This window comes from Budorcas taxicolor, chromosome 2, assembly GCF_023091745.1.
Source record: "Budorcas taxicolor isolate Tak-1 chromosome 2, Takin1.1, whole genome shotgun sequence".
NCBI classification, from domain to species: Eukaryota; Metazoa; Chordata; class Mammalia; order Artiodactyla; family Bovidae; genus Budorcas; species Budorcas taxicolor.
The window spans coordinates 13,627,096-13,639,877 of NC_068911.1; the positions used below are offsets into that span (position 1 = coordinate 13,627,096).

Sequence of the window (12,782 nt, forward strand, 5' to 3'; positions counted from 1 at the left end):
CAGTGAGGATAATGTGGACAGTTTCAGACATGAAAAAGCGTGAGCCGTGTGGCCAGGGTGACAGGTTCAGTGTGTGGCAGAGGGCTTTTTACTGCTGAGATGCCCCCACAATTTACTGAATGGCCACCTTGACCATGAAGGGGCAAGATCAGGGTACCCATTCCCCAGAGAGTCCCAGGAGTCCTGCTCAGCAGAGGGAATTGCCTGTGCCAGCCGAGAGGCTTAACCCACAACTCAGCCTCAGTGGCAGCCTGATCCCATTGCCTGTAGCCAGAGAAGATGCTGCTGTTGGTACAATGCCATCTGGCCTCTTTGCATCTTCATTTCCAGGGCCAGAATCTGTTAAAAATAAAAGCCCAAAGAAACCAGGCCCAGGAGTGCATGCTCAGAGTAGGTGGGTGTGTACGGTGGGGGTGCTCGCGTGTATGGTGAGGAACGGCCTGGGAGGGAGCAGCTGCCAGCCTGCCAGCTCAGGATGGCTGCCAGCCACATCGAGAGGGCTCCGAGGGACCTTCTGGGATGTGCCCCCTCCCCCGGATCAGCGCACAGTAAATGGGATGATTCCTACCAACAGCCCACGAGCCTGTCAATAACCATTCTAATCTCCTCGGCAGCCCCCAGAAGTGAATTTACAGCGTCGTGGTAAAAATGAGGCTGCGTGATCAATGGATCCCTGGACAGTCTCCTCCAGGAGACACAAATGTACTTTGTAACAAAACTTTATTTTCTTCTGAAAATTGCCTACATGATTAATATGGCCCGACACATCCCAAGCTGTTCAGCATAAAAAACAGCTGTATTTCCTGCTCCCTCTTCAGTACTGCTTCCCTCTCACTCCGTCCCTTCATCTTGTCCTCTTTGTTTTGCTTTGGAACACATTGTCTCATACATTGTACAGTCTCACACATGGAGGAAGAGGATGCGTTTGAAATGCACTAGCTCTGTCTTCCATTCTGCTCTGTTTCCATTTGGTATTTCAAAGTGGCTCAAACTAGACATAAAACCAAATTCCCCAGTGCTCCAGGGAGAGAGCACCGGTGCTTCCATCACTGAGCCATGCAGAGCCGGATCCCAGGGTACCAGTGTCCTCTCTTACATCATCAGGCGCCTCCAGGGGGGCCCAGGCTCTACACCCCTGAGTCCAGCCTGGATGAAGAACATTCTTCTCTTGAACCCCAGGGCTTCCCAGCTGGTGCTAGTGGTGAAGAAACCATCTTCCAATGTGGGAGACATAAGAGATGCAGGTTCACTCCCTGGATCAGGAAGATTCCCTGGAGGAGGGCATGGCAACCCACTCTAGTATTCTTGCCTACAGAATCCCATGGACAGAGGAGCCTGGCAGGCTATAGTCCATAGGGTCACAAAAGAGCTGGACATGACTGAAGTGACTTAGTGCACCCCTGAAGGCCTGTCTTCAGAGATGGGGAAGTTGCTGGATGTTAGAAGGGAGGACCTTTTAGATCCCATATCTGCACCCCAGGCAGATTCTAGGAACGCTTGCAAGAAGAGTTAGGGTGTGTCAGGCAGGACTGTCATAGTGGATAGAAGATTTTTATTAGTTTCATGTCTTATTTTTTTATTGTTTATTTATTTTATTAATTTCATGTTTCATGTCTCTTCCCAGTGTGTAAGCTCCATGAGAGTAGAGGTCTCCTGTCTAGTGCTAGGACTTAGTAGGTCCAAGAGATGCCTTAGTTTGGGTTCTCCCACAAACCGACTGTGAAACAAAGACTTGAGACACATTAGTTTCTTTGGGCAGGGGAAAGAGCACCACTAAGGGGGAGTAGAACTGAGAAGGGAGGGCATCCCACAAAGTGGGTGTTATGAAAGTTGTGAGTGATGGAGAGTAATCCCACAGCGGGAAAAGCTCTAGGGGCCCCTGTAAAACCCACTCCCCAGAGTCAACCAGCTCAAGGGCTGAGGCAGCTGGGGGTATTTATACATCATTTCCCAGCCACCTCTGGATGAGAACTATGGTGGTGTGCGTGTGCATCCATCAGTCACGTCCAACTCATTGCAACCCCATGGACTGTAGCCCGCCAGGCTCCTCTGTCCATAGGATTCTCCAGGTAAGAATACTCAGAGTAGGTGGGTGTGTGTATACTGAAATGAGACCAGGTGGTACATGTCTGGGTATGGCCTCCGGCCTCATGCTTTCTATGGGGTGATAAATTTGGGAGACGTGAAGCTGGTTTTCTTGACTGTCTCCACCTTAGGGTTTTTTTCTCAGTTCTTAGCCAAGAGAGGCCAAGAGGGAACCAACAATTCTCGGCCTGGGAGAACATGTACCAGGATCCAGCTGGCATCCTTACCACGTGCAGCCACAATGCCTCTGCCTTTCTCCTTCCACTGACTCTGCTCTTCCCTGCTCTCTTCCTTCAGGTGTAAGGAGCTGAAGTACTCCAAGGAGCTGCCCCAGATATCCATCATATTTATCTTCGTGAACGAGGCCCTGTCGGTGATCCTGCGCTCAGTTCACAGCGCAGTCAACCACACGCCGACCCACCTGCTGAAGGAAATCATCCTAGTGGATGACAACAGTGACGAAGGTATGGGGGCCGCCAGCCTGCGTGCCATTTTTTGAAAGGATGCAAGGACACAACGCACAATGTCAATGAGGGGATGTGCCCTTATCTCATTCCATCCTGAGCCCAAGTGTCTTTGTCTCCTGTCTCTGGGGCATAGCTGTGGAATGCGGGCTGTTTGGGGGGAATTAATTCAAGCAAACACTAGTTCATTACTTGAGTCCTCCAGGGCAGGGGTCTCCCAGTCCCCTCAGGCTGCACAGCAGGAGGTGAGTCGCAGGCCAGCACATGAGCAAAGCTTCATCTGTATTTACAGCTGCTCCCCATCACTCACATTACTGCATGAGTTCCACCTCCTGTCAGATCAGTGGCAGCATTAGATTCTCATAGTAGCACCAGCCCTACTGTGAATTGCACAGGCGAGGGATATAGGTTGCATGCCCCTTATGAGAATCATCTGGAAACCATCCCCATCTCCATGGTAAAATTGTCTCCCACGAAATCTATCCCTGCTGCCAAAATGGTTGGGGACCACTGCTCTAGGGCTCCTAAGAATGAATAACTGGTTATGTGTCTGGATGAATTCCCCTCCTCGTATTACCTTAAGTAGATGACATGGAAGAGCTGAATTCCTCTGCAGTCCCCCCACCCCATCTCCCTTGTCCTTTTCTGAGAGGCAGAAGAAAAAGGAAAGTTCTGTCCGGTGATGGGAACTGTTTATCATATGTCAGAATTTCCTTCTGTGCCACTGTGCCCAAAATGACTGTCGGTAGAAGTGTGCACCATGTTTGCAGATCTTTTCGCGTTCAGTTCTGCTAGGAATCATGGCTCAATTAAAAAATAGAAAACAAGCAAATATTGGAGAGCAATAACAAAATGCCTTTGAAGTCCTTGGAGATGGAGGTCTGGTGTCAAGGTGGTTTTAGAGGGCTTGCTTTGGCTAACTGTGCCTTTGTTTTGCCTCTCAGCCTACAAAACTCACTGCAGGGAGAAACCCACACGAGCTGAGGACCCCAAAGGAAGGCAGCTAGTGTGCATGCTTCAGGCCAGGGAAGCTTATCTTCTGGGAAATGGAAGAATTAGGGGCAAACTGAACTCCTTGCTTTCGTTGTGATCAGTAGATCACCCTGTGCTCCTGGGTCAGGAGAGGGTGAAGTAAAGGCCGGACGGTGTCATGGGTCCTGTTGGGAACCTGATTGTCTTCAGGAGCTCTGAGGAGTCTATCACATTTCATCAGCCCAGGAGTTGAAGTCCCCTTGCCCCTTCTGAACCTGTTGACTGTTACCAGGGAAGGGTTTCATTAGGTCTGGATCCAGTAATGCCCCCTCAGGGCATCACCATCTTCTGGGCCTCCAGAGTTTGAGGACTAATGAGTCATTTGCTGGATTTTTCATATCCTTATTTTCCTCCCTTTTTCTCTGGCCATTTCATGATCTATTTTCTTCTAAAACTGACCTTGAGAATCTTCTTGGGAGAAGGTGGTTCTTTCAGTTCCCTGAAGCCTCGTAAGTCGCGGCTCCAATGGCTTTCTCTGCAGCCTCTCAGCTTGCACCTGCAGACCTCTGGCTTCAGACGTACTTACCAACTCTCTGCAAGGAATCCTGGCTCATACTTCCGCTCCATTTGCTGGCTAGTCCCACTTACTCCCCAGGTGTCCCCTATCTGTCACTTCATGGGAGATTCCTTTGTTGGCATCCTGAGACACTTGCTCTGTGCTGCCTCAGCTCCCTGTACTTCCTGGAGCACACAGCATGTGAGGTCACTGTGTCCTGCACAGCTGGGCAGGGTCTGGTTTCACAGGGCCTGGCTGGTAGCCAACCCTCTGTCAGTCTGACCCTGTTACTGAACAAAAGTTCGTGTGCCCAACACACAGTGAGGTCAAACCAGCAGAAACACTGGAGTTTGGAGCAGACAGGGCTATGCAAGGAGACAGGTGGTTCATGCTTAAAAAGCCCCAAACTCCTGGTAACATTTCAGCAAAGCACTTTTAAAGGCAGGGGAGGGAGGCACCATGTTAGTCGTCACCAACTTCTTGGTGTTGGAATCCTTTGTTCTTGCAGCTGTCCACTAGGCCAGGTCAGGATGCTTCTGTAAACCTCCAAGGAGACTAATGTTATTCTCTGTTCTGCAACTTTTATCTCTGGATGAATGGAAAAATGTTATGCCCTTAAATGTTAGAGTCTTGAAAATATGCTGTCTTGTATGTTTCAGGCTATAGGCAACATTCTTTTACAAAAGGTGCAGAGCCAGCCTGGCTAAGCATGACAGGCAACAGAGCACAAAGGTTAAAGTAAAAGGAAGAGATCTAACATGGAGTCAGATTTGTTCTTCCATTTACAGCTCAGCTGGACCATAAGCAATGAAGCTGAACAGGGCTGGGAAAGGGGTGTTTAGGGGCTAGGGAAGTGACCAGAGGTGGTGCAGAGCAGAGCTGGAAGACCCAGAGCAGAAAGCAGACAGTAGGTTCTAGACTGAATTGGGGAGAGGACACTACCAGTGGGGCCCCTTCCCCAAGGGGAGATCTCGGCAGACTCAGCCTGCGAGGAAGACGTGGAAGGATAAGCTAGTGTCAACCAGAACATGAGCTCTGAGACCAGAACAGGGGTCTCCGGTAGATGTCTCAGTGTGGGTTCCCCCAGAACAGCCCCTGAAACTAAGATTTGAGTGCAGTAGTTTCTTTGGGAGGTAAAGTGCGTCATCAGAGGAGTAGGGGAGTAAGACAAAGAAGGGAAGGCAAAGCCAGAGTTTATGCCCACCCCTCAAGAGGCCATCTACTCAAGGGCGAGGGAGCTGGGGTATTGATACACCTTTAGCATCAGATGCTTTCACATCAGCACCTCCTGGAACCCTGACTTGGAAGAAGTTCTGCATCATGAGATCTGGGGTGGGTCTAAGAATTTACATTTTTCACAAGCTTCCTGATGTGCTACTGGTGTAGGGACCACACTTTGAAACCCACTGGGTTAAGTGCCATTTCAGTGGTTCATACTTCAGGTCTAAATGAAGATGTTTAGTGGGTGAGAAAAAGTGGGGAAGAGGTATTTGTTTCAGTCTGATCCTCAAGTTAATTCTCATTCATTTTCCCCTGTCCCCTGAGCTACCTAGGCAACCCAGAATGGACTACATTAATAGAGTTTCCCTCTTTTCTTTCCCAGGTTTAGCATCTATATTTTTCTCCAGGCTAAACGTGCCTTCTCTTTATCTGGAAGAGGAATTTAACTTTTTTTTTCTTTGTGACTAGTATTAACAGATTTTGTAAATGTTCTATACACACTTGAAAAGACCCCCCCCCACACACGGTAATCATGAAAATGAATTCCTGCCAGACATCAATTTTGTGTATTTAGCTAGACTATGAGTTTATTTTCTTACGTCTTTTCGATAATGGTGTTTTAAAATCTCCTCCTACAATATCCACTCCTTCCTGTGTTCTTAATAGCATTTGATTTCTATATCTTGTTGTCAGTTTCTTTGGCAACTATAGATTTGTATCTGCCTGGCTTCACTATTAGCAGTGGTTGTTACCATTATGTAATGCTCCCTTTATCTTAAAAACATGCTTTTTTTCCCCCTGCATGAATATTGTTTGTCTAACATTAATATTGTTATCCCTGCTTACCTTCTGTCTGAATTTGATTAAAACATTTTTTCAAGCCTTACCAGTTTTTTTTCCCTGATCTGAAAAGTAATACACGCTCTATGTAGGGACATTTGAATCTATCAAAAAATGCATATAATTGGACAAAAACAAATACCAAAGAGACTAACCAGAAGCAACTGCTCATTTACCCATGTTCTCACCTCTTTTTTTCATGCATGTTTTACATGAGGCTCCTATAATAAAAACAAGTTAATCTTTTTCTTGTTTTCCTTCCCTGAACTGTGAAGCAGAAATATCCCTTTTTATTAAAAAAAAGTTCTGCAACCATCATTTTAATGAGGGTAGAATGGTTCTTTCTCAGGCCAGTAAAGACCAGCTCAGGTGAGAACTGTAGCCCTTCACTTCCATGTGATCACATACATTCAAGGAAAAAAAAAATAGGCTTTTAAAGGAATTAAAAAAAAAAAAAAGACTGGCTCAGGGAAAAGGGCAAATAGTCAGGTGACTCTGGATCTGTGTACACAGGTTAATCAGGGACTTTCCTAATTAGTTTTTTTTTTTTTTCTAAGTCATTTGTTTCATTCACCTTGAATATTGACATTGGCCTACATTAAGCCCAAGGAAGGGGCAATTCTTGGTATCCTTGTGAGTTATTTATATTGGAATCACTCCTATGTGGCCACATCTGGCCTTGCTAGCAGCTTTCTTCTTGGTATCTTTCTCATCTGGAGGCCCTGGCACCACTGTCTTCTGATTATTCTCCAGTTCTTCCTCTTTCTGCTTCACTTGGGATCACTCATGGTTCTCTGACTTTCCAGGTAGCTCAGCTGATTTAAAAAAAAAAAAAATCCTCCTGCAATGTAGGAGACCTGGATTCGATCCCTGGGTTGGGAAGATCCCCTGGAGGAAGGCATGGCAACCCACTCTGGTATTCTTGCCTGGAGAATCCCCATGGACCAAGGAACCAGGAGCCTGGTGGGCTACAGTCCATGGGGTCACAAAGAGTTGGACACAGCTGACCAACTGAACAGCAACAAAGGCTTACAAAAGCTTCTTCTGGGGAAGGCATCTCAGTCATCAGTGACCCCAGAGAAGCACAGGGCTCACCCTGGTGGGGGCACCTGGCAGGGCTACTGTGTGAACCCGATAGTGGGTATAAGGCAGGAAATCTGGACAGATGGAATGAACTGACCTGTGTTTTCTGCTTCTGACCTCATCAGAGTGTACTTTCTGCCTTCGGAGGAAGTATCAGGATGAAGTCAATGTCCTCAGCTGATCCAGGCAGCAGGTGTGGAGTACCAGCACACACGTAGCCTCTGGTCAGAACATCTAGTTATAGGGAAGAATGGGGACCAGACTCATTCGAATGATCTACCCTCAGCTTTAAGTGTGGTCAGGTTGCAGGGCAGATAGTTAACAGCCCTCAACACGTCTGCATCCAGTCACACCGCTCCCATATGGACAGTGACCATGGTGCATTTATCTCTCTTCCTCGTCCTCCTGGAGCTCTCTTTTGCCCCCCACCTATGTTTGATTCCATCTCTCTTTCTTGGTTTACGTTGTTATTTTGGTGAAACTCAATGTCTCAGGCTTCCTGAGAAATATTATAAGGAAGATAGAATCTTTTGAGATCATCCATGTCTGAAAGAAGCTTTGTCCTAATCTTTCTTAGGACAGAAAGATGATGTGTGAATGATGACCTGATTGAATTAGATATCACTTTTTTTTTTTTTCAGAATGTTGATGGGTTTGCGCCATTATTTTCCATCTCTCAGTGTTTTTTAGAAGAAACGAAGTCCTGATTCCTTAATCTTTTGCATGTTTCTTTCCTTTCCGGAATCTTCATTTTGTTTGGAAATTCACAATGATGAGCCTTGTAGGTTCATTTTCATGCTTTGGTCATTCAGTGGCATCAGTGTGGAATCTACTGTCAGTTTTTGGAAAATTTCTTGGAATATTTAATTGGTAATTCCTCCCCATTCTTCTCAATTCCCTCTTTAGGCATCTCTCATTATATTCCATTATTAAACCTCCTAGATTGAAACTCCTAATTTTCTTATCTTCTCTCTGCCATCGTTCCTTATCTTTTTGATCTAATATATTTGCTTTCTTCAATTTTATTTCCTTTCCTTCTTTTCAGTTTTTTTATTTCTGCTATCACGATTTTGCTTCCAAGTCCTCATTTTTATTCTCTGAAAGTTTCTTTTTATAGTGTATTGTTTTTATTTAATGGAAGCAATATGTTTTCTGATCCCTTGGAGGATATTAATAATGTCTTGTTTGTTTTTTCAGTTTTCTCCCTGTGTAGTCTGTTTCCACAGGGTGCTTTTTTTTCCCCTCTTTGTTATGTAGTTTCTATCTCCCCCCTTGGGGGCTTTCTTGCATGTCCAGCTAGCCTATTGTCTGCTCATGATTACCTCTTAAAAGGTGATTAGACAGCCAGGGGCTGGAGGAGAGAAAAATAGGGCATTATTGTATCATGGATTCAGTTTCAGTTTGAGAAGGTGAAAAAGTTCTGGAGATGGATGGTGGTGGTGTGCTTGTACAACAATGTGATTATATTTACTCTCATTGAACTGTAAAGTAAAATTTCACTCTATATATACATGTACACACACACACACACACACACACACACACACACACACACTGAGTGTTTAGACTCCCTAGGTTTGGCAGCAGAGGCGTCAGACACATCTGTCGATCTGTGAATCCCCTTTCCAGGCTCCCTAGCTTTGTGGCTGATGTCTCACCTTGTGTCTTCTCTGATCTTGAAGGTCATAGGTTTGTTTATTTCATTTTTGAATCCCTTTCCTATAGTCTTCAGCAGCTTGTGTCAAATTTGTGAGTTACATTCATCATCTTATCCCAGAAATTCTATATTCATTTTTAAGAACTTTCATAGAAATTGACTTTGTTCTCCAAATGCATATACTGTCTCATGAAAAGTATGTGAAAGTGTCTCTTTCTTTGTATCCTCACCAACACTAGACCTCATTCATCTTTGTCATCTTTGCTCTTCTGGTGAGTCACAAATGCATATCATTTTTCATTTTAAATCTGCATTTTTGGAATGTTAGTGGTGTTGAACACTTTTTCGTATATTTGACCATATTTTCTTTCTTAATGGATTTGCCTGCTAATGACACTCAATTTTTTTGTATTGGAATATTTATCTTATTGATTTATAAGAACTTTGTATATATTAAAAAAACTTTTAACCTTCATTTTATAGATACTTCTCTCAATTTGAGCTCTCACTTTAATTTGTTGACAATGTTTTTAGACAAGCATAAATTGTGCATTTTTATATAGTCAAATCCATCGGTCTTTTCCTCGAGGAATGTCCTAAGGAAGTTATTTATAATCCTTAGAAGGTACAAATATTTATGCATATTTTCTTATAGGTAAACATTCCTTTTCAAAGTAAATTCCAACAAACTAAATATTTTTATATCAGGTCTGAGAAAGTTTTCATCTAGAGACTCCTGTCTGAAAGTATGGTTATCTAGAGGTATTTAATAATTCATCCTCACCATTTATTTGAAATATTTGTTTTCATATGCTAAAATGTTTTAGATTTGGAAACATTGAGACTGAATCACATGAGGACTGATTGGTTATGAAGGAGGGTAAACAAGAGGGAGGGGTCAGAGAGGAGTCCCAGGGTCCTGGCTACAGAGACAGGACAGGTTGGTGCTCTCCATTAAGATAAGCAATATGGTGGCCAAGTGGTAAAGAATCTGCCTGCCAATGCAGGAGGCACAAGAGACACAGGTTCGACCCCTGGGTCAGGAAGATCCACTGGAGAAGGAAATGGCAACCCACTGCAGTATTCTTGCCTAGAAAACCCCGTGGACAGAGGACCCTGGTGGGCTATCATCCATGGCATCGCAGAGTCAGACATGACTGAGCAACTGAACCACCACCAGGTTTGGGAGAGGGACTGAGTTCACCTTTTGGATATGTCAAGTCCAGATTCCCCTGGAACTTTGCTGTGCCTTCCAAACTGAAGGGTAACATTAGCCGTTAAGTTGAAATAATATTAGAAACTTCTTCATTTCCACTATTATAAGCTTTAATGCATAAAATTATATGCATAATACATGTCTAATCAGTAGTTTCTAACTATTTTTTAAAAACTTTTTTCCTCTTTTCCTTTAGCAGTATGTGGAGGTCTTGGCTAAGGCACCTACCTTTTCTGAGCTTGAGTAAATTGTGGGTGATAGTGGCTTTTATGCAGAGTTTAAATTATGGGCTTTCTTGGTGATACTTGTAAAGCACATTGTACTGGGTTGGCCAAAAAGTGGTTCAGGTTTCTCCATAAGATAGTATGGAAAATCCTGAATGAACTTTTGGCCAATCCAGTAAAAGTTCTGGCAGTATAATCAAACGTGTAACTATTGAGTGTGCTTGTGGTGTTACTTGATTTGCCAACTCCAGCTTATTCCTCAACATCTATTTTTGTGTCACCTCCACTGAGAAGCCTTCCTGGATTTCCTAGATGTAGCTGGGTTGGGGACCCTCTCAGCCTCTGCTCCTGGACATCAGTGTATCATTTGGCTCAGCACTTAGCTCGCTGTATTATCCCCGTGCACTTGCCCGTCTCTCCACTGAGGGCAAGAACCAGAGCCCTTCTGCGCTTGTGTCCCCAGTGCCTTGTGTACTGCCGAGTTACAGGGCTGGCTGGATCTGTTCCTTTAAAAGGTATGTGTGCAAAGCAGTGTTTGTACTTCCCCTGGCATCATCCTGGGAGTTTCTGTGTTTAGCATTGTTCTACTGAGTTGGCCAAAAAGTTCATTCGGCGGTTTCCATATAAAAACCCGAATGAACTTTTTGGCCAACCCAATACATATCTTCACTTCAGCGCCCTTGTGTTCGTTTAGATCTCAAAAGCCACCTGTCTGCAGTCGTCAAGATTTGCGTCTCTTGGTGCCCTGGGCGGGCGTAGGCCTCGTCACTCACAGTTCCCCGTGAGTGAGCACCCCTGATCAAGCGCTTCTCTTGGTTGTGTGTTCACTGGTTGAAAGCACGATGTATCGAGTTAGAAAACTCTTTTCAATGGAAGGCTCAACCCTCCGGGCTTTCAAAAGGGATTTTAGAGAAGGCATACTGGCATTGTTTGCTTTTCTTCTTGGTTTATCATTGCAGAGATAGGAGAGGTCTTGTGTTTTGGGAAGATAACATTTTTTCCTGTGTTGAGGCTCTGAATGAAGTAGCCAAGGGACACCTTGTTATCACACTGCTCCATACTGGGCCAGGCGTCCTTATTGGAACAGCACCGGCCTCTCCCCAACCTGTAAAGAGCCTTACTAATTGGAAATAATTCTTGTTTTTTTTTTTCCCCAACCAGATCACTGCAGTGTGACAGCATTTGCTCTGTGGGTCTGTAACCACAATTAGGTTGTACATTTGCACTTCTCCCTGTGGTATTTTCAGGCCATGGGGAGAAGAGGAGAAGGAGTGAGTGTATCTTTACACTAGAGATAATGTGAGCACTCAGCTACACCTTCCTACATTAACTGCTTAAAAAAAACAACACAAAACCTCGTTATTTTCAAATAATTTTAGATTCACAAAAAGTTGCAAAAATGTACGAGGGGTCTGTGCCCTTCTCTGAGTTTCCCCCGCTGGTAACCTCTTGCAAAACTCTAGTACAGGGACTTCCCTGATGGTCCAGTGGTTAAGAATCCTTCTTGCAATGCGGCGGATGAAAGTTTGATCCCTAATCAGGGAACTACCATCCCACATGCCACATTGCAGCTAGAGACTCTGCACTGCAATGAAGGATCCCCAGTTTGTTTAGTCCTTCATCAGTGGAAGGAGATTTGGGTGCTGTGAACATTGGTGTACAGATATTGATACAAAAATAAATTTTCATTTATCTGGGATAAATGCTTAAGGGTCTCATTGCTTGAATTACGGTAAACACACATTCCGTCAAACTTTCTGGTCATTTATTCCATCTATGTGACAACTTCTCTACAGATTAATTGTGTGTCTTCCAGCCAAACTTCCAGTGGAGGAAAAGTTTCTGTTTTAACTTTGGCGACCTTGACTGTGATACCAAGGGGAACGGGTTGCATTCCTACAGAACCAGGAGTAATTAAAAAGCTAAGTTGAGAGACTTCCCCAGTGGTCCACTGGTTAAGACTCTGCACTTCCAGTGCAGGGGGCACTGGTTCGATCTCTGGTTGGGGAACTAATATGCCATATGCTGTGTAGCCAAAAAAAAAGTTGTTTTTAATGTATGTTGAAAGTTTTGCCTTGGGATCAGATTTGGTTTTCCATTACATAAGACCCACTGGGCTTCTCAGGTGGCACTAGTGGTAAAGAATCCACATGCCAGTGCATGAAATGCAAGAGACTCGGGTTTGATCCCTGGGTTGAGAAGATCCCGTAGAGGAGGAAGTGGCAACCCACTCCAGTATTCTTGCCTGGAAAATTCCATGGACAGGGGAGCCTGGCGGGCTACAGTCCATGAGTTGCAAAGAGACGTACACGACTAAATAACTAAACACACACACACACACACAAGACCCAACAATACAAGGTCCTGGACGGGCGTATACACCCTCAGAGATGAGAAGGAAGCTGGGCCCAGGGAAAGTGAGACCCAGGCACTCAGACATAATAGTGTTCTTCTTCCCGGGCTC

General features: G+C 44.8%; 1 protein-coding gene across 1 annotated transcript in view; it reads left to right on the forward strand.

Moving 5' to 3' along the window:
* Positions 1-12,782, forward strand: part of GALNT17 (polypeptide N-acetylgalactosaminyltransferase 17) — a 428,829-nt gene that overhangs the window by 210,528 nt on the left and 205,519 nt on the right. The window contains exon 3 of the mRNA XM_052661435.1: positions 2,383-2,549. Within this exon, the coding sequence (XP_052517395.1) occupies positions 2,383-2,549 (167 nt within the window). The remainder of the gene's footprint in view (positions 1-2,382; positions 2,550-12,782) is intronic.